The sequence below is a fragment of the Theropithecus gelada genome, chromosome 14 (genome assembly GCF_003255815.1).
Source record: "Theropithecus gelada isolate Dixy chromosome 14, Tgel_1.0, whole genome shotgun sequence".
NCBI classification, from domain to species: Eukaryota; Metazoa; Chordata; class Mammalia; order Primates; family Cercopithecidae; genus Theropithecus; species Theropithecus gelada.
Genome location: NC_037682.1, coordinates 46,861,569 through 46,882,940, shown reverse-complemented (window position 1 = coordinate 46,882,940; position 21,372 = coordinate 46,861,569). Strand labels below are relative to the sequence as shown.

The window sequence follows — 21,372 nt, the reverse complement described above, 5'->3', positions numbered from 1 at the left end:
GATCACAGATGTGTGCCTCAGACTCCCAAGTAGCTGGGATTACAGGTGTGCACCCCCACGCCAGGCTAATTTTATATTTTTAGTAGAGATGGGTTTTTACCATGTTGGGCAGGCTAGTCTCGAACTCCTGACCTCAAGTGATCCACCCGCCTTGGCCTCCCAAAGCGCTGGGATTACAGGCGTGAGCCACCGCAGCTGGCCCCTCTTGCACATATTCTTTACCATGGTGTTGGGTACACAGAAGAAAATACAAAACCTCTCACACAATTCATAATTATATTTGGTAAGAAAGGGGAAAACATACTTGCCATAGTTAAGTTGAAAAACAGAAAAGTTTTAAATTTTTTTTTTTAAAGATAGTCTCGCTCTGTTGCCCAGGCTGGAGTGCAGTGGTGTGATCTTGGCTCACTGCAACCCCCACCTCCCAGGTTCAAACAATTCTCCTGCCTCAGCCTCCCAAGTAGCTGGGACTACAGGCGCCTGCCACCACGCCTGGCTAATTTTTGGTATTTTTAGTAGAGATGGGGTTTCACCATGTTGGCCAGGCTGGTCTCGATCTCCTGACCTTGTGATCCACCCACCTCAGCCTCTCAAAGTGCTGGGATTACAGGCGTGCACCACCACACCCAGCCAAAAGTTTTTATATAAGAAAAAAACACAAAACCATGAACTGTTTTATGAAAAATATAAATACATGTGGACAAATTAAGGGATTTTTAACAATGTTTTACTTAGATAGAAGGGTGATAGGTGGATTACTTTCTTTAAACATTAGCCCGAGTGTTTTGAAAAATGTGTTTTGGCATATATGTTTTACTTAGATAGAAGGGAAATAGGTAGATTACTTTAAAAATTTGTTACATTATTTGTATGAACTTACTTAACTTGGAAACTTAAGGAAGGCTTCCTGGGAGAGGTGGCACTCAAGCCCAGTCCTAAAGGATAAGCAGGAGTTAGCCAAGTGAACGAGTTCAGGTAAAGGAAGCAGCAGTTCCTAAGGTAAGGAGGCATGAGAGTGCATGAACCATTCAGTCAACTGCAAGTCAACCATCTGACTAGCATAGAATGCCTGGGAGAATGGGAGAAGATGAAGCAGGAAATAGATCTAAAGGTCCTGTATGTCATGAGATTCCTCCCTAGGCTGTAGCTGTCGCTTGTCTCTGAAATACCTGAAGAAAATATTTTATTTACACAACTGCTACTCTTATATCTGTTTCCAAATCCTAATGTTGCTTTACTTCAAAGAGTATTTTTATATGTCTTTCTGCCAATTTTCTATTCATCACTGTCTTGCCAATCACTGTAATAATAGCTACCATTTGCTGTGTGTTTGCTCTGTGCCAGATACTGTACTAAATGCTCTAGATAAATTATCTTAAGTGACAGCAAGGAAGAGCACAGCTTCAGAGTCAGATTAGGGTTCAAATCTCAGTTCTGCCCTTCACAGATATGTAACCTTGGGCAAATTACTTATCTCATTGAGCCTTAAGTTTCCTCATGTATAAATCTGGATAACCACCACTCCTGCACAGAGAGTTTATAAAATTTAAATGAGATATGCAAAATATTTAATACACACAGTAGGCACAATAAAAAGTAATTATAATTGCAATTACTGTGATGGTATCACTTATACAAAAGTCTAACCAGTTGGTATCTGTACATGAAACCAGCAGAGGGAGCTTCTAATCCATTTCTGACACCAGGGCCAAAGTAAATATACCTATCCATGGATATAACTAGCTCTTCAAGAAGAGTAGAAGACAGAATAAAAAGTGATCACATGGTACCTCTAGAAGGCAGACAGGGAGATGGACTGGGGAGAAGTAAATAGTTAACTTCAGTATTGGTAATGTTCTTAATTGAGTATGGATTCATCAGTGCTCAGTTATGTTTTAACACTAGCATTATGTGTGTCAAATATTACATAATACTACATTTATGCAATCTCACTTTGCATGCACCTACATGTCTCTATTTCTAGTTCCAATTTGAGACCTCAAGACAGAATTACTACATCTCTTCCATGTGGTTTTATTCTACTTCTCTTGGACCTCTCTCAGAGTATGTCAATACAGCCTTCCAGTCATTTCCAGTATTAGACTCAAAGTTTCCTAAAGACAAGGTCAGGTTCTTACACATCTATATAGTTCTAACAGCAGTCAACACAGTGTTTATTGAGCAAAGCAGGTGGTCAATAAATGTTTCTGAAAATAAATTCCTATATTTGGGATGAAAGGTCATTTAATCAAACACAAACTGCTTTTTGGTAGGTTTTAAATTGTTCCTCTTTGAAGAGCTCACAATAACTTCTACTAGATTGTTTTCTTCCTTTACCCAAATATACTAGGTTAGGGTAGGTGATATATTTATCACGTCACATCAGCCTGTATTTTCTCTTTATGAGACTTGAGAAATTAATACAACCATATTTCATACATTCTCACTCATCCAATATTTATTGTATATCAACTATTCCTCAAAACTTGTAAAGTAGAGAGGCTGGTTAAATAAATTATGGTATATCCAGTAGTTAAAAAGAATGAATGAGCTCTATGTTACTGTGCAATCATTCCACAATCATATTGGTAAGTAAAAGGGCAAGGTGAAGAATGATGTATGATGTCTATTTCACATATGTGCTTGTCTATACATAGAATATTTCTGGAAGATTATAAAAGAGACTGATAACTGTGATTGTCCCTAGGGAGAAGGATTGAGTGTCTGGCATCTAAGGGAGACTTTTCACTGCATATCTTTTTGTACTTATTTTTACAGTGTGAATGTACTACTTTTTCAACTAAAAGAACTTAATAATTTGCACTCTAAATAAGGAGAAGGTCACACACAAATCAGATAAGAACAAGCAGCAGGACAACAAAAGAAACATGATGAGACAATAGGTAGTTTATTACCTTATAGACTGAAATAGCTTTAGCTCAAAGGAGTGAAGAAATCACTGTGAAGTGATGTGATCAGGAAAAAACCTTTATTGTATAAGGGGTGCTTGACTTAGACCTTGAAAGATATCAATAAGATGGCCGAGAAGGCGAAGGAATTATGAGGTAAAAAAAGTGGGTAAATGTCCCTGTGGCAAAGCTGTGGGGTAGGCCTGGGAAACAAAAGACCTGGGTGCTACTCCTTTGACCCTAAAAGCTGTAGGCTTCCAGGCAGGTCACTTTTACAATGCCTACATTCACTGGCTCCCTAAAACAAAATGTAATAGATGGTCCCTTCCAGCTCTCTCGTAACATGGCTGTCTCCCAAACTATAATTGGGAGGAAAGATTAGGGTTATATTTTCGGGGTCCCTGAGTGCCAAGCAATGCAATTTAATGGTTTGGTCAGAGGAAGCCTCTGAAAGCTTCTGAAAATAACAACATGTTCTAGGAAGATTGAATTAATATGTGAGAGCACACAATAAACACTCTGTAAGTTTTGACTAACACTATTAATTTCACATCATTTATAGGGTAGACTAGAGGGGAAGATGTGAGATGTGCAATAACCAGGCAAGCAAGAGATCAACATGGACCAGAGGGTTTGGTCTATGTTGGGTTTTGAGTTTGATCGAATCCCTAGACATTCATTACTTGAATACATTTGCTCCAAGTTCTTGCTTGCTACCATTTTCCAGGGTCCTGTTGATTAGCGTGTAGTGTCAGGGAGCATTTGGAGCCTCAGAAGCATTTTCGCTCAGTCACACTGTCAGGTTTTTTAAGGGTTTATTTTATAGGCTGACTCATTCTAGCACTGAGCTTTCTAGTAGCCAGTGCAGATTTTTACAGATTTAAAATACTGCTTTATTTTATTAAAATGCTTTTCTTTTCTTTTTTTTTTTTTGAGACGGAGTCTCGCTCTGCCGCCCAGGCTGGAGTGCAGTGGCCATATCTCAGCTCACTGCAAGCTCTGCCTCCCGGGTTCACGCCATTCTCCTGCCTCAGCCTCCCGAGTAGCTGGGACTACAGGCGCCCGCCACCTCGCCCGGCTAGTTTTTTGTATTTTTTAGTGGAGACGGGGTTTCAACATGTTAGCCAGGATGGTCTCGATCTCCTGACCTCGTGATCCGCCCGTCTCGGCCTCCCAAAGTGCTGGGATTACAGGCTTGAGCCACCGATTAAAATGCTTTTCTTAAAAATTACATAAATACTACATATTTTTACTACACAGAAAACTACAAATTTTTAAGTTACCGCTAACCTAGATATCATCAATGTTAATATTTTATTTTAATGGCATCAAATTATAGATGACACTTTAAATTCCAAGGAAATAGTTTTGAGAAGGTGATTGGCTTTGTGGAAATATGGTCTGACATCTATTTAACTTTTTAATGTGCATTAAAGTAAAAAACGAACTCTCAAAGTAAATTATCACCTCCTCACAGGCAGAGAGGTTCTTTTTGTTTCTTTTCTTTTTTTTTTGAGATGAAGTCTCGCTCTGTCACCCAGGCTGGAGTGCAGTGGTGTAATCTTGGCTCACTGCAACCTCCGCCTCCCAGGTTCCAGCGATTCTCCTGCCTCAGCCTCCCGAGTAGCTGGGACTACAGGCACGCACTGCCATGCCTGGCTAATTTTTGTATTTTTAGTAGAGATGGGGTTTCTCCATGTTGGCCTGGATGCTCCTGATCTCCTGAGCTTGTGATCCATCCACCTCAGCCTCCCAAAGTGCTGGGATTACAGGCGTGAGCCACCACACCCAGCCCAGAGAGGTTATTTTCTGTATCATGCTCTACCTTGCAGCACTTACATGCTGAGTGAAATTAATAGTAAAGTACTTCAAATGATGAAGTAATGACTAACTTCCCCCAAATCACTTTCCAACTCTTCAATCGAGTATTCACAGATCTTCAAAATGTAATTTCAATTAGATTTATCTGGTTGAAACTTTCTGCAACAAGTAGTCCACATTTTTTATCCCATGAATATGCCATACTTAACTTTCTGCTTTTGCCTAATTCTGATTTCCCATTCCTAGAATGTTTTTCCTACTCTTCACTATCTATTAAAATCCTATTCATTCATCCAAACTCCAGTTCAAACTCCAAATGGCCTTTATAGAATTTTCTCTAGTAATTTCAGCCCATGTTAAATGCTCACTCATAAGTATCCAAGCACTGTAAGTGTATAGTACTCACTTTGGTACTTACTCAAATAGTATACTGTATCTTTATTGTACTCATATACTTAAATGAACAAAATCAGGGTAAAAAGCACTTTAATCACTGACTAACCTGGCTTTATAGCAAGAGAGAAACAATAAAGGAGTAAGGGAAGAGATTCTTAAGTCAAATAAGGAAAGCATTCCTTTGAAATAGGAAAAGGAGCTTTCCAATACAGGAAACTGAATGCCTTTTGTGGGAAAGAGCAAGTGGTTGGAGAAAAAGGCCATAGGGATAAACAATGAGTGAAAATTATGTTCAAAAAGCAGCAGACAGGAGGCATGTATCTAGGGAGAAGGTCTGAACTTGGGAAAGGTAAGCAAGGTTGAAGGGTGGGGAGAGTAAAGGGAGAGTTCTATAGGTGCTTTAAAGTTTATTTAAATGTTTCTTTCTGGAAAATTAAAGTTTTAAATTAATCCTGGACTCTGAAATTCAATTAAAAAATATAAAATCCTACTAAGTGGTCTTGTCTAACTTTAAATTTACTGAAAAGTAATTACAATCAGAATGACACATATGAGGAATTTATTCACAATATAGGGCCTGTTATACAGAAGGCACACTCAAATGTGGAACAAAGCCAATTAAGCCCACAATTCTGGGGTCCTCAGATATATGTGAATGCCATGACCACTGGCAATTTTGGTTATAACTAATAATAACGTACTTCTTTTTTTAGCAATGGGGTCTCACCCTGTCACCCAGGCTTGAATGCAGTGGTGCAATCATGGCTCACTGCAGCCTTGACCTCCTGGGCTTAAGGGATCCTCCCACTCAGTCTCCCGAGCCACTGGGACTACAGGTATGCACTACCGTGTCTGGCTAATTTTTTATATCATTTTGTAGAGATGGGGTCTTGTTATGTTGCCCAAGCTGGTCTTGAAGTCCTGGCTTTAAGCAATCCTGCCTTGACCTCCCAAAGTGTTGGAATTACAGGCGTGAGCCACCACACCCAGCCTAAAAATGTACTTCTTACCTTTGTCTTCTCCTTGCTCGCCAATAACCCATACTTCTTTGCCTGAAGTCTGTGCCTTCAAAACATTTGTAATAATATACTGTAATCTCTGTGAATCCAGATTACATCCAATTCCAATCACTCGATTTGCAGGAAATGCACTCAGTTTCCATGTCACATAGGTCATGATTTCCACTAAATATTGCATACAAAGTAAAAAATGTAAAGGTTAAAAAATATATACTTCTAGCCTAGCTCACAAAATATTTATTATTTTAGTAACTATATTAGGTCCTCAATGTACTGCAGCATTATATATATATATATGTACATATATATATATAGCTGGGACTATAGGCACGTGCCACCACGCCCAGTTAATTTTTGTATTTTTAGTAGAGACAGGGTTTCACCATGTTGGCCAGGATGGTCTCGATCTCTTGACCTCGTGATCCACTCGCCTTGGCATCCCAAAGTGCTGGGATTATAGGCGTGAGCCAATACATTAGAAACACTAACAAGGTTTCAACAAGATACATTTTACTCTGTGTGTGTGTGTGTGGGTGGGTGTGTGTGTGTGCTTTTTTTGAGACGGAGTATTGCTCTGTCCCCCAGGCTGGAGTGCAGTGGCACGATCTGGGCTCACTGCAACCTCTGCCTCCCAGGTTCAAGGGATTCTCCTACCTCAGTCTCCCTAGTAGCTGGGATTACAGGCGTGCACCACCACACCCGGCTACTTTTTGTATTTTTAGTAGAGACGGGGTTTCACCATGTTGACCAGGCTGGTCTCGAACTCCTGACCTCGGGTGATCCACCTGCCTCAGCCTCCCAAAGTGCTGGGATTACAGGCGTGAGCCACTGTGTCTGGCCAAATTTTATTGTTAAATATATAATTGTCAGGGGTAGAAAATAGATAATTCCTAGAACAGTTAAGTGAGGATAAAAACTGGTACAAAAAAACAAAAAATAATTTCTTCTTATTGATTTGAGTTTTCTTTTACATCTATCTTAAACTGAATTTATCTTTTTTTTTGAGATGGAGTCTTGCTCTGTTGCCCAGGCTGGAGTGCAGTGGCACGATCTTGGCTCACTGCAAGCTCCGCCTCCCAGGTGCATGCCATTCTCCTGTCTCAGCCTCCCGAGTAGATGGGACTACAGGTGCCTGCCACCACGCCCGGCTAATTTTTTGTATTTTTAGTAGAGATGGGGTCTCACCATGTTAGCCAGGATGGTCTCAATCTCCTGACCTCGTGATCCACCTGCCTCGGCCTCCCAAAGTGCTGGGATTACAGGTGTGAGCCACTGCGCCCAGCCTAACTGAATTTCTATCGTTAAATTAAAATACTGATTCATATGCCACCTGGATTCAGTGTAGCATTATAAATGAAAACACAACTACTTTTTTCTTACATTCCAAAAGGATGTCAAGAATTAAAGAGATCAATGTCACTCAACAAATTACTACCAAAAAAAAAGTGAAATGTGTACAATACCCCTACATTGGGAACATTTAAAAAAATCTGTTCACCAATTTGAGTCCAGTACAAACTAACTCTTTGAAAACATTTCTATTTTTGAGTATGACAATTCCAAAACAACCTGCAAAATACAAAATGTTAAAAACGTACTCTGGCATGCTAACATTTTTGACACTTCAGAATTAACAAAATATGCATATAAGTCATTGCATTTTTCTCTTGGGAGTTTAAACATCTTCTCACTGAGGAAGGTATGGCTTAAAACCTAGAACATAATATCATATTTCATTAAAAAATTGTATGCTGGGCCGGGCGCGGTGGCTCAAGCCTGTAATCCCAGCACTTTGGGAGGCCGAGGCGGGCGGATCACGAGGTCAGGAGATCGAGACCATCCTGGCTAACATGGTGAAACCCCGTCTCTACTAAAAATACGAAAAACTAGCCGGGCGTGGTGGCGGGCGCCTGTAGTCCCAGCTACTCAGAGGCTGAGGCAGGAGAATGGCGTGAACCCGGGAGGCGGAGCTTGCAGTGAGCCGAGATCGCGCCACTGCACTCCAGCCTGGGTGACACAGCGCGAGACTCCGTCTCAAAAAAAAAAAAAAAAAAAAAAAAAAAAAAAAATTGTATGCTGGAACCTTCTAGATCATGTTAGTCATAACAAATAACTGGTTGCCAGAATACTACACTGTTTATTATATAGGCAATTTTGCTGAATATTCTAGCCATCTCTTTATAATTTAAAGGTTTTGTTTGTTTTTTGGTTTTTGTTTTTTGAGGCAGAGTCTCGCTCTGTTGGCCAGCTGGGGTGCAGTGACGCCATCTCGGCCTCACTGCAACCACCACCGCCTGGGTTCAAGCAATTCTCCCGCCTCAGCCTCCCAAGTAGCTGGGATTACAGGCGCCCGCCACCATGCCTGGCTAACTTTTGTATTTTTGGTAGAGACGGGGTTTCACCATGTTGGCCAGGCTGGTCTCGAACTCCTGACCTCAGGTGATCTGCCCGCCTCAGACTCCCAAAGTGTTGGGATTACAGGTATGAGTCACTGTGCCTGGCCCTAAAGTTTTATGGTTTTTATCAATAATGGCAATTCTACTGATGCACTTGACCATCAACTTAATTTAAAATAAAGCATTTTACCTGGTTGAGATGCAATGAGCAGGACACTGTGTTGACTATAATGTCCCAGAGCTGGGACAAGGGCTCTGAACATATCCACATTGCTCTGTACCACATCAAGGTAGGACTGAGAACTACCCAAGGAGTTGACTGTGAAGATCACCACCTTGGAATGAGCAGAGGCAGACAAATCTAGTGAATGAAAAGAAACAGTCTGAGCTGAAGATACAAGATTTAATCAAGTTCTAGTTCACAATTAAAAGGTTGTTCTTTTCAACAGAGAATTTTTAGGCATGCCTCCCCATAAATCAACCCCATATCCACAAAAGCATACAAAATGCAGAGGTTTGCCTCCAAATAGAGGGTTAAGAGTAAGTGTTGGCTGGGTGTGGTGGCTCACGCCTGTAATCCCAGCACTTTGGCAGGCTGAGACTGGTGGATCACTTGAGGCCAGGAGTTTGAGACCAGCCTGGCTAACATGACGAAAACCCATCTTTACTAAAAATACAAAAATTAGCCAGGCATGGTGGTGTGTGACTGTAGTCTCAGCTACTCAGGCGGCTGAGGCAGAGATTCGGTTGAACCCGGGAGGCGGAGGTTCAGTGAGCTGAGATCTCGCCATTGCACTCCAGAGTCTTACGACAGAGTGAGACTCTGTCTCAATAAAAAAGAGTAAGAGTGTATCCCAATGGGGGAAGATAGCAATAGTAATAAACAAAATAAATTATGGGATCTAAAACCTACAAACAGGAACTGAGTTTTTAATATAAGTTACAATTTTAAGGGAAAATATATATTATGCTATAGGCAAAATGAACCTAAAATCAATTACACCATCGTTTCCTAAACTGTGAGTTTAGGCGCCCTAAAACTCCTTGAAAGAAACTCGGAGGCCATCAGGGAGGAGTGGAAATAAGTAGGAAGAAGTCTGGTAAGCACAGCTCCAGGCCACTTACTTTGGCCTATCCAAGCAGAGTAGTGCTGCTTTTTAAAAATCTGTTTTACTTATCAAGGATTCTACTCTAAAGAGTGGTTTAAAAATCTCTAAATTAAATATCTTGGCTTTTCTTTTTTGTTTTTTTTTTTTTTTAATAAAGAGACAAGGTCTCACTATATTGCCCAGGCTGGACTCAAACTCCTGGGCTCAAGTAATCCTCCTGCTTCCGCCTCCTGAGAAGCTGAGACTTTACCGCACCTGCCTCATTTGTAAATATTGACTTTTCTTATACTGAAGGTACTTGGGTAACTACTACTTTCAATGGGAACTACAGGTAATCAACTGTTATGACTTAGGAAAAGCTAGTCTATGGAGTTCACTCTGACTCCAGAGCACCTTTGACCCTCCATCACATGTTATGCTGTTACAACTATATTACTCACCATTGCACAGTGTGTTTTACAGTAAGTACATGCCCAAACCGTGGCCAGATCTTACCAACATCAGAAATAAGAGAACCATAATAAAGTAATTAGAATGGCATCAGTCCATTCAACATTTACAAATGAATATTAGCCTCTCAGGGAGACAGCAGACTCCATTGTTTATATTCTTAATTAAGCCCCTAAGGCAATCTTTCTTCTTTTTTATGAAATAGAGTTTTGCTCTTGTTGCCCCAGGCTGGAGTCCAATGGCACGATCTCGGCTCACCACAACCTCTGCCTCCCAGGTTCAAGAGATTCTCCTGCCTCAGCCTCCCAAGTAGCTGGGATTACAGGTATGTGTCACCATGCCCAGCTGATTTTGTATTTTTAGTAGAGGTGGGGTTTCTCCATGTTGGTGAGTCTGGTCTCGAACTCCTGACCTCAGGTGATCCACCCACCTCAGCCTCCCAAAGTGCTGGGATTACAGGCATGAGCCACCACACCCGGCTAAGGCCATCTTTCTGAACAAGTTTCAGAAGGAAACATTTGTGCAATGTGTCCACTGGAGATGCATTATCTAATTTTACTTCCTATTCTGATACAGTTGTAGTGATGGCAGATCTAAACACTAAGTCCTATATTTTAATTATGGTTCTTCATGAGTCCTCTTAAGTAATTCCAATGTTGTAGGGTTCACAGTGGATACCTGGTGATGAGTCAAAACCTCAAAAATTAGAAGACATTAGAGCTGGAAGGGATACACTTAACAATTCCATATGTGTCAAACACTGTTCTAACAGTTCTCCATATATTTATTTGCTTAATCTAATCAACAATACACAATGGAGTATTTTACAGATGAGAAATCTGAGGCACAGAGAAGTTAAATAACCTGCTCAAAGTCATAGAGCTGAAGTGTAGAGCCAGAGGTTAAGCCCATGCAGTCTGACTTCAAAGTGCTACTAAACACTATGCTACATTTAGAAACTTACTACTACACCCTCATAAGGATGAGGAAATTGTTATGTGGAGAGGTTAGGTGGTCTGTCCATATTATGAAATATTAGTGGACAGTTCAATTTATAACTCTACAATCTGGCCACAGGCTATTGTGATTTCTTTTCTTTGCTCCTTTAGCTTCCTCATCTTCAAGGTTGACTTAGGAGTAAACAGTAGTGGCTACCTAATGTGACTGCTTATCTTTTTTTGTTTTGTTTTGTTTTTTGTTTTATTTTTTTGAGACAGGGTCTCACTCTGTTGCCCAGGCTGGCATGTAGTGGTGTACAATCCCGGCTCACTGCAACCTCTGCCTCCCGGTTTCAAGCGATTCTCCTGCCTCAGCCTCCCTAGTAGCTGGGATCACAGGTGCCCGCCACTGTGCCCGGCTAATTTTTGTATTTTTAGTAAAGACAGAGTTCCACCATGTTGGCCAGGCTGGTCTCGAACTCCTCACCTCAGGTGATCTGCCTGCCTTGGCCTCCCAAAGTGCTGGAATTGCAGGCATGAGCCACTGTACCCGGCCCCTAATATGATTTCAAAAGTACAAGAAAGGTTTCCTACTCCAAAAGATTTTCCCATCAAGCTCTCAGGCCTTTAAATCAATTCCTTTATTTTTTATTTATTTACTTTGTTTTGTTTTTGTTTTTTTGAGAGGGAGTCTCGCTCTGTCTCCCAGACTGGAGTGCAGTGGCCCGATCTTGGCTCACTGCAAGCTCCGCCTCCTGGGTTCAGGCCATTCTGCCTCAGTCTCCTGAGTAGCTGGGACTACAAGTGCCCACCACCACACAGGGCTAAATTTATGTTTTTATTTTTAGTAGAGACGGGGTTTCATCGTGTTAGCCAGGATGGTCTCGATCTCCTGACCTCATGATCCACCCGCCTTGGCCTCCCAAAGTGCTGGGATTACAGGTGTGAGCCACCGCGCCTGGCCTTAATTTTTTTTTTTTTGAGATGGAGTTTCACTCTTGTCACCCAGGCTGGAGTACAATGGTGCCATCTTGGCTCACTGCAACCTCTGCCCAGGTTCAAGTGATTCTCCTGCCTCAGCCTCCCGAGTAGCTGGGATTACAGGTGTCCATCACCATGCCTAGCTAATTTTTGGATTTTTAGTAGAGACAGGGTCTCACCATGTTGGCCAGGCTGGTCTCGAACTCCTGACCTCAGGTGATCCAACTGCCTCGGCCTCCCAAAGTCCTGGAATTACAGGCGTGAGCCACTGTGCCCGGCCTCCTTTGAGTTTAAAAGCCAGTATTTCTTTCAAAGTTTTGTTTTAGACATGGGGTCTTGCTATGTTGCCCAGGCTGGATTCAAATCCCTGGGCTCAAACAATCCTTCAGCCTCAGCCTGCCAAGTAGGAGGTACTATATAGGTGTATGCCACAGCACCCAGCTCAGTATTTCTTTAAATTCTCCTACATAAACTTGTGATGCAGGCTGAATTGGTCTATATTCATTCCCTAGAAAATTTACCTAATTTTCCTGATACTGGCTTTTGCTCAAATTCTCACTGCACTTACCACATGTTTGACAAACATCTTCTTAACTGTCTACATCAAACATATTATGAGCTCTAGGGGAGCAGGGGTTATTTGTTTCTTACTCATCTTTCCACCTCCAAGATCTAGTCGCATAGCAATTAGAACATTTCCCCCAACTTTCTGCCAGTCCAAATCTCCCCAATCCCAAAAGAACCAGCAACTATCTCAATCCTAATCAGCTGAAAGCAATCTCTGTCTCTACCCAACTTCGAGTCCTCCCTGTCTGGACCACTCTCTTGGCATTAATCACATAGTGTCTCCTCACTCTCTTGTCATGAATGACTGTTTACATATTGCATGTGTTTTTTTATCTGAACTTTAAGCTGCTTCTGACCAAGTAGAGTCTTCCATTTCTATCAATCCCTTGCAGCAGTTCTTAAATGCTAGGCTAGGTGCCTAAGCATAACCTGGGAAGCTTAATAAAAATGCAGATTAGCCCATGTTCTGAAGATTTTACTTAAATATATAAGGGGAAATAGCTTCCAGGAATGCAAACCCCCAGATGATTCTGATGCACAGCCAGGTTTGGTTAGCATTGCTCCACAGACAACTAAGTTCCTTGTACCTAGCACTCAAAATCTTTGTCTGACTCTTCAAGTCTTCCCTTACAAGTTGATGATTTAATAAGGGAAGAAGATTATAAAGAGAATTAGAAAGAACTTTAAGCATGATTATACAAAGCTATAAATTACAAGGTTAAGGATCAGGATAGGACAGGCGCGGTGGCTCATGCCTGTAATCCCAGCACTTTGGGAGGCCGAGGTGGGTGGATCATGAGGTCAGGAGTTCGAGATCAGCCTGGCCAACATGGTGAAACCCCGTCTCTACTAAAAATACAAAAAAATTAGCAGGGCATGGTGGCACACGCCTGTAATCTCAGTTACTCAGGAGGCTGAAGCTAGAGAATCGCTTGAACCTGGGAGGCGGAGGTTGTAGTAAGCTGAGATGGCGCCACTGCACCCCAGCCTGGGTGACCAAGTGAGACTCCGTCACAAAAAAAAAAAAAAAAAAAAGCATCAGGATAAAAATTCATTTGACAATAATGAATTCAACAAACCCCTACTAAGGTCCTGTTATGTCCCAGGTAATATGTTAGGCCCTAAGAAAACAAAAGTGAACATGATATTGTCCCTACTCTATATATCACACAACGTAGTACAAGGGTTAGTAAGGAGAGCTTCAAAATGAGACTGCCTGGTTCAAATATGAGCTGTCTCACTTAGACTTAGCATAATGGTAAAGTTTCTTCCCATGCCAAGAACTCGGTCAGCATCTGTGTTATAAGAACACAAGCCTCTCACCTCTTTCCCATTTCTATAGGTAGCCCAGAAAAAACTATATCCTTCCTGCTAAGCCAAGGTCTACAACCTAAACCAAAGGCTGGTCACAGTTATACTAAGGGATGATCAAATCAAGTATGTCAAAACACCCAGTAAATAATATTTCATGCTTTAATATACTACTGTTCTCAGATGAGGCTAACGTTATGATGAATGAAATATGAACTCATTTTAAAACAGTGCTGATTATTTAAAATACTGAAAGACCAGGTAACTCTGTATCAAATAATGATGTGCAAATACTGTGGAGAGCTATTGAAATATTCTAGCTACTCTATCAGTCTGAATATACTGAAGACACTACACATATTTTCATTTATCTGGTATATCATTAAACCATTCTCACAGTACTAAAAATTATTGAACATACTCTTTTCAAATTATTTTTTAATATGACCCAAAATTTTAGAAATTTGTGTTCTCTCATACTAATGATAATGACCATTAGTCTAGAAAACTGTGCTAAGATGATAGCTATTAAAAATCTTCCTGAAGGCTGGGTGTGGTGGCTCACGCCTATAATCCCAGCATTTTGGGAGGCCAAGGTAGGTGGATCACTTGAGGCCAGGAGTTTGAGACCAGCCTGGACAACATGGTGAAACCCCATCTCTACTAAAAATACAAAAATTAGCCAGGCGTGGTGGTGTGCACCTGTAATCCCAGCTACTCAGGAGGCCGAGGCAGGAGAATCACTTGAACCCAGGAGGCGGAGGTGGCAGTGAGCTGAGATTGCACCACTGCACTCCAGCCTGAGCAACAGAGCAAGACTGTCTCAAAAAATAAAAATAAAAATAAAAAAATTAGGCCGGGTGTGGTGGCTCACGCCTGTAATCACAGCACTTTGGGAGGCTGAGGTGGGCGGATCACCTGAGGTCGGGAGTTCAAGACTAGCCTGACCCACATGGTGAAACCCCGTCTCTACTAAAAATGCAAAATTAGCCAGGCATGGTGGTGCATGCCTGTAATCCCAGCTACTCGGGAGGCTGAGGCAGCAGAATCGCTTGAACCTGGGAGGCGGAGGTTGCAGTGAGCTGAGATCACGCCATTGCACTCCAGTCTGGCGACAGAGTGAGACTCTGTCTCAGAAAAAGAAAAAAAAGGTTGGTCAGGCATGGTGGGGCATACGTATAGTCCCAGCTACTCAGGAGGCTGAAGCAGGAAAATCCCTTGAACCCGGGAGGTGGAGGTTGCAGCGAGCTATCATCTTGCCACTACATTCCAGCTTGGACAACAGAGTGAGCCTCCATCTCAAAAAAAAAAAAAAAAAAAAAAATTCCTATGTTCTTTTGGAGGGGAAAATCCCAATGAATGAATTCATAGTAACTTTGGGCATTATGTTTCAGTCAATGAATAGACTGAAATGGTGAAATGTGTAGATTTTTAAAGTGTTAAACAGGGATACTCATATTTAAACAATGTAGGAAATCACTGCTCAGTTCAGGCGCATGGTTTAATCATTACTGCTGCAGTGAGCTGGGTTTTGGAGTTCTATAAAGAATGCTGAGGCCGGGCGCAGTGGCTCACGGCTGTAATCCCAACACTTTGGGAGGCTGAGGCGGGCGCATCACCTGAGGTCAGCAGTGAGCCAAGATTGCACCAGTGCACTCCGCCTGGGTGACAGAGCAAGACTCTGTCTCAAAAAAAAAAGAATGCTGAGACTATCAAAGATTTACTATGTAGTAAACTAAGGCCATGAACTTGATATGTTATGCCTATCTTTAGAAAGGGTTGTCTACAAAATAAATGGTAGGTCTATTGATAAAATTTCACAGTAAGAGAAAAAAAATGATACAATACAAATTGCAGACATCAACACTAGGAGCATAAAGAATAATGAGTGATCTGGCAAAAGGGTTACTCTTGAAGGTTTCCTAGGGAGAAGGTGACTCAGGCTATAAGGAACTAAGAAGAGCAAGTAAGACAGGCAAGTTGAGGCTAATGAGAGACTTATTTACCTGGATTAAGCAGAAGGGAGGAAAGCTGATGATGAAATCAGTGATTCTCAAATTCAACACAGTGAACTTCAAACTTCTTCTTAAGAGGCAGGATCTCACTATGCTGCCTAGGCTGGTTTTGAACTAATGGGCTTAAATGATCCTCCAGCCCCAGCCTCTGGAGTAGCTGAGAGTAGAGGCACACATCACAGTGCCCAGCTCATGAATTGTGTTATGAGAGATGTTTTATATCATAACCCGATACACAAGATATGTGTAGGGATATATGTAAACGCCACAAAAACACTGCAAAAAACACCTTTACCATACATGCTGACATTTTTTCTATCAGTTCATTTTTTATAAAATGCTGCTCATAATCCATCCACTATCCTAATTTCACAATCTACTATTGTATCACTACTCACAATTTGAAAAATATTGCTTTTAATGAATATAAAAACTACTTGAGAAACCTGTCTAACATGTAGATTCCCAGGTTTGACCTTTAGAAATTCAAGATCTGTAGGCTTGGGGAAGAAGCTAGAGATCTATAATTTTAACAAGCACCTCAGGTGATTCTGATACAAGTGATCAAGCCAACGGCATGGTGGCTCATACCTCTAATCCCAGCACTTTGGGAGGCCTGAGGCAGGTGGATCACCTGAGGTCAGGAGTTCGAGACAACATGGCGAAATCCCATCTCTACTGAAATACAAAAATTAGCTGGGTGTGGTGGTGCACACCTGTAATCCAAGCTACTTGGGAAGCTGAAGCAGGAGAATCACTTGAACCCAGGAGGTGGAGGTTGCAGTGAGTTGAGATTGCGCCATTGCACTCCAGCCTGGGTGACAAGAGTGAAACTCCGTCTCAAGAAAAAAAAAAAAAATTAGCTGGGTGTGGTGGCACACACCTGTAATCCCAGGTACTCAGGAGGCTGGGGCACAAGGATCGCTTGAACCTGGGAGGCAGAGGTTGCAGTGAACCGAGATCATGCCACTGCACCCCAGCCTGGTTGACAGAGTGATTGTCTCAAAAAAAAAAAAAAAAAGTGATCAACCCAAAAACCGTGTCTTAAGAACCACTGTCTATTGAACTAATTTTATTTTGCTCCATTATATCAACAATTACTTAGTTTTTCTTTACAATTATTTTTCTCTATACACACACATACCTACCTGCACACACAAACATTTACACTTGTATATGCACAGGCTATTTCTAGAATGAATCATAAGAAATTGGTAACAGATGTATGTTTGAAACTCCAACTCAGTCTCTTACTGTGTGACCTAACTCAAAATCTGAGTCTTAACTTGCTTCATCTATAAACTGGAGTAAGAGAAGTAACAGAGTATGAATACATGTATTCTCTTAAAAAATGGTTGCTATGGCCAGGCAGTGGCTCACGCCTGTAATCCCAGCACTTTGGGAGGCCAAGGCGGGCAGATAATTTGAGGTCAGGTATTCAAGACCAGCCTGGCCAATATGGTGAAACCCCATCTCTACTAAAAATACAAAAATTAGTTGGGTGTGGTGGTGCATGCCTGTAATCCCAGCTATTCATAGGCTGGGGCAAGAGAATCACTTGAACCCAGGAGGTGGAGGTTGCAGAGAGCTAAGATTGCACCACTGCACTCCAGCCTGAACGAGTGAGACTCGGTCTCAAAAAAAAAAAAAAAAAAAAAAAAAAAAAATTAGGCTAGGCACAGTGGCTCACACCTATAATCCCAGCACTTTGGGAGGCCAAGTCGGGCTGATCACGAGGTCAGCAGATTGAGACCATCCTGGCTAACATGGTGAAACCCCGCCTCTACTAAAAATACAAAAATTCAGCCAGGCATGGTGGCACATGCCTGTAGTCCCAGCTACTCGGGAGGCTGAGGCAGGAGAATCGCCTGAACCCAGAAGACGGAGGTTGCAGTGAGCTGAGAAAGCGCCATTGCACTCCAGCCTGGGTGACAGAGCGAGGCTTCGTCTCAAAAAAAAAAAAATTAGCCAGGCATGGTGGAGTGCTCCTGTAATCATAGTTACTTGGGAAGCTGAGGCAGGAGAATAGCCTGAACCCAGGAAGCGGAGGTTGCAGTGGGCCGAGATTGTGCCACTGCACTCCAGGCTGTGCATCAGAGCAAGACTCTGCCTCAAAAAAAAAAAAAAAGAAAAGAAAATACAGTCATTCATATGATGGAATATTATGTATGAACCTTTTCAAAGAAATAGAGTTACTTAGAGCTATATTATATGTACTGTTAATAAAGATCTTCAAAAATGTAGAATTAATTCCTTAATAACTTAAAGATCAAATTACCATATAATCCAGCAATTTTATTTTGGATATATATCCAAAAGAACCAAAAAGAGGCATTAAAAAAACTGGTACATGAATGTTCACAGTAGCACTAGTTACTGTGCTACTACTGTGCTGCTACTGTGCTAGCTACTGTGCTAGCACTAGTTAAGTGCAACCTGATATCCATTAACCGATAAATGGTTAAATAAAATGTGGTATATCCATACCAAGAAACATTAGCCACAAAAATGAATGATGCACCGACACATGCCACAATATGTATGTACCTTGAAAACATTATGCGAAGTGACACAAAAGTCACATACCATCTGATTTCATTTATATAAAATAGCTAGTAGAGGAAAATCCACAGAACAGACAGATTAGAAGTTGCCAGAACCTGGGAGAAAGGAAAATGGAGAGTAATTGCTCAATGTGTACAGAGCTTCTTTTTGGGGTGGTGAAAATGCTGGAAATTAGTGGTGATAGTTGCACAACATCGTGAATAAGTACCTAAAGTCACCAATGGTAAATTTTATGTTATATGTATTTGAGCACAATAAAAAGATAAAAAGATTTAAACATATATACTGTTATATGTAAAAAACAAGTGCAAAATCAATTCCCTCAGTCTGACTCCTGAAGCAACTACTCTCTATAGTTTCTTTTTTTTTTTTTTTGAGACGGAGTTTCACTCTTGTTGCCCAGGCTGGAGTGCAGTGGCACAATCTCAGCTCACTGCAACCTCCGCTTACCGGGTTCAAGTGATCTTCCTGCCTCAGCCTCCTGAGTAGCTGGGATTACAAGTACCCACCAACACGCCTGGCTAATTTTCTGTAGTTTTAGTAGAGATGGGGTTCCACCATGTTGGCCAGGCTGGTCCTGAACTCCTGACCTCAGGTGATCCACTCGCCTCAGCCTCTCAAAGTGCTGGGATTACAGGCATGGGCCACCGTGCCCAACGTCTTAACAGTTTCTTAGTATTTCTCTAGATTGTCTGTATATACACAAGCATAACTGTATATGTATGTATGTATGTATCTGTATGTAAATTTTCATGCTCATATGTATATATGTATATCCCTCCCCAAAATGTTATAGTAGTTATGTAAAAAGACATTAGATGATCAGTCAGCTGCAATCGTCTATGTGTGTTACCATGGGGCATTACTAAAATTTCCAAATGAGCTTTAATTCCCCAAATTATTAATGTACTTCTCCATATCACAGAATATATTCATGAGAAGTCAGTTAACATTACATTTAAAATTACTTCATCTAAGGATGGGCACAGTGGCTCATGCCTGTAATCCCAGCATTTTGGGAGGCCGAGGAGGGAGGATGGCTTGAACCCAGGAGTTCAAGACCAGCCTTGGCAACAAAGGGGCACCCTGCCTCTACAAAAAATTAACAAATTAGGGCCGGGCGCAGTGGCTCACACCTGTAATCCCAGCACTTTGGGAGGCTGAGTGGAGAGATCACGAGGTCAGGAGATCAAGACCATCCTGGCTAACACGGTGAAACCCTGTCTCTACTGAAAACACAAAAAATTAGCCGGGCGTGGTGGCGGGCACCTGTAGTCCCAGATACTCGGGAGGCTGAGGCAGGACAATAACTTGAAGCCAGGAGGCAGAGGTTGCAGTGAGCCGAGATTATGCCACTGCACTCCAGCCTGGGCAAAAGTGCAAAACCCTGTCTCAAAAAAAAAAAAAAAAAAAAAATTGGTGTGGCACATGCCTGTGGTCCCAGCTACTTGGGAGGCTGAGATGGGAGAATCACTTGACCCTGGTAGGTCAAGGCTTCGGTGAGCCATGATTCTGCCACTGCCCTCCATCCTGGGCAACAGAGTGAGACACTGTCTAAAAAAAAATAAACAAATAAATAAAATTACTTCATCTAATAGTAATTAAATTAAATGCTATCAGAAATATACAACCAAGCTGGGTATGGTGACATGCACCTGTAGTCCCAGATACTTTTGAGGCTGAGGTAGGAGTACTGCTTAAGGCTAGGAGTTTAACACCGCCCAGGGCAAGAGAGCAAGACCCTGTCTCTGCAAAAATGAAAATAAATTAGCCAGGCATGGTGGCACATGCCTGTAGTCCAAGCTACTTAGGAGGCTGAGGTGGGAGGATCGCTTGAACCCAGGAGTTTGAGGTTATAATGAGCTATGATGGCACCACTGCACTCCAGCTTGGACCACAGAGCAAGACCTTGTCTCTTTAAAAAAAAAAAAAAAGAAAAGAAAAGTACAACCACAATTAATAAGGGGAACAAGAATGAAAGTTACCCCAAGATGATATACACTCATTCAACATTCAACAGATAACTACTGACTCCTTACTTGGTGGCAAGCACCATATACTACACATCTATTCCAAGGATTCTAGTCTTTCAATTATCTGAAGCAATAACTATTGATGGTTAATGAGATACACAGGAAGGAACAATTTCTTCAGGTCCTACGTGGTCTCACAACCTCTAGAGTCCATATACTAAAGAGTCTCCTAAAGTGATTTAGAAGAGTTAGGAAGTCCCTTAAGAACTTGAGTACCTGAAAATCACAGGTACAAGAGAATATCCAGTTCCCCAAAGAACTTCTACATGAGACCTATAAAAAAGATCCTTAAAGCAACTATGGTACTCTTTCCCGAGAAGGAAAATGAACTCATTGTATCCTACAGGCAGCCAAAGGCTTACTAAAACTTTTACACCTAACTTTTACAACTGATAGGTATAATTTCAACTTTTCTGACTACATTCCTTAGTTTATTAAGGCTTGTGATACTGTATGTCTTTATATATTATTTGGAAAATATTGTCAAGGAATAAAGAGGACCTAAGGAAAGGCAAAGGGAAGCCAAATAACTATAGCATGTTATAATCTGACCTTACCCATAACTAGGTAGAAAGGCTTTGGGAAATGTTTATTCTAGTTCAGTGGCCTTTTTTCTTTTTTTTTGGATCATGCATCCTTGGTAAAATATTTTCAACCCCACATCCCCAAATATGGTATTTACCTACATAAATATGTCTATACTAATATGTTATGTACATTGTAAAATACATGCAAATTTTTAAATTAAAAAACGAGATAGGGCAGGGTGCAGTGGCTCATGACTGTAATCCTAGTACTCTGGGAGGCTGAGGCGGGCAGATCACTTGAGTCCAGGAGTTCAAAACCAGTCTGGGCAATAAGG

General features: G+C 41.5%; 1 protein-coding gene across 9 annotated transcripts in view; it reads right to left on the bottom strand.

The window, feature by feature from the left end:
• Positions 1 to 21,372, bottom strand: part of UEVLD (UEV and lactate/malate dehyrogenase domains) — a 70,728-nt gene that overhangs the window by 8,358 nt on the left and 40,998 nt on the right. For 8 of the 9 annotated variants that reach the window (XM_025358086.1, XM_025358088.1, XM_025358087.1 and 5 more), the window contains 2 exons: positions 8,732 to 8,902; positions 6,137 to 6,310 (listed from right to left, as the gene is read on the bottom strand). In XM_025358086.1, coding sequence (XP_025213871.1) covers positions 6,137 to 6,310; positions 8,732 to 8,902 — 345 coding nt within the window. The remainder of the gene's footprint in view (positions 1 to 6,136; positions 6,311 to 8,731; positions 8,903 to 21,372) is intronic. The other variant, XM_025358095.1, reaches the window with a different exon arrangement.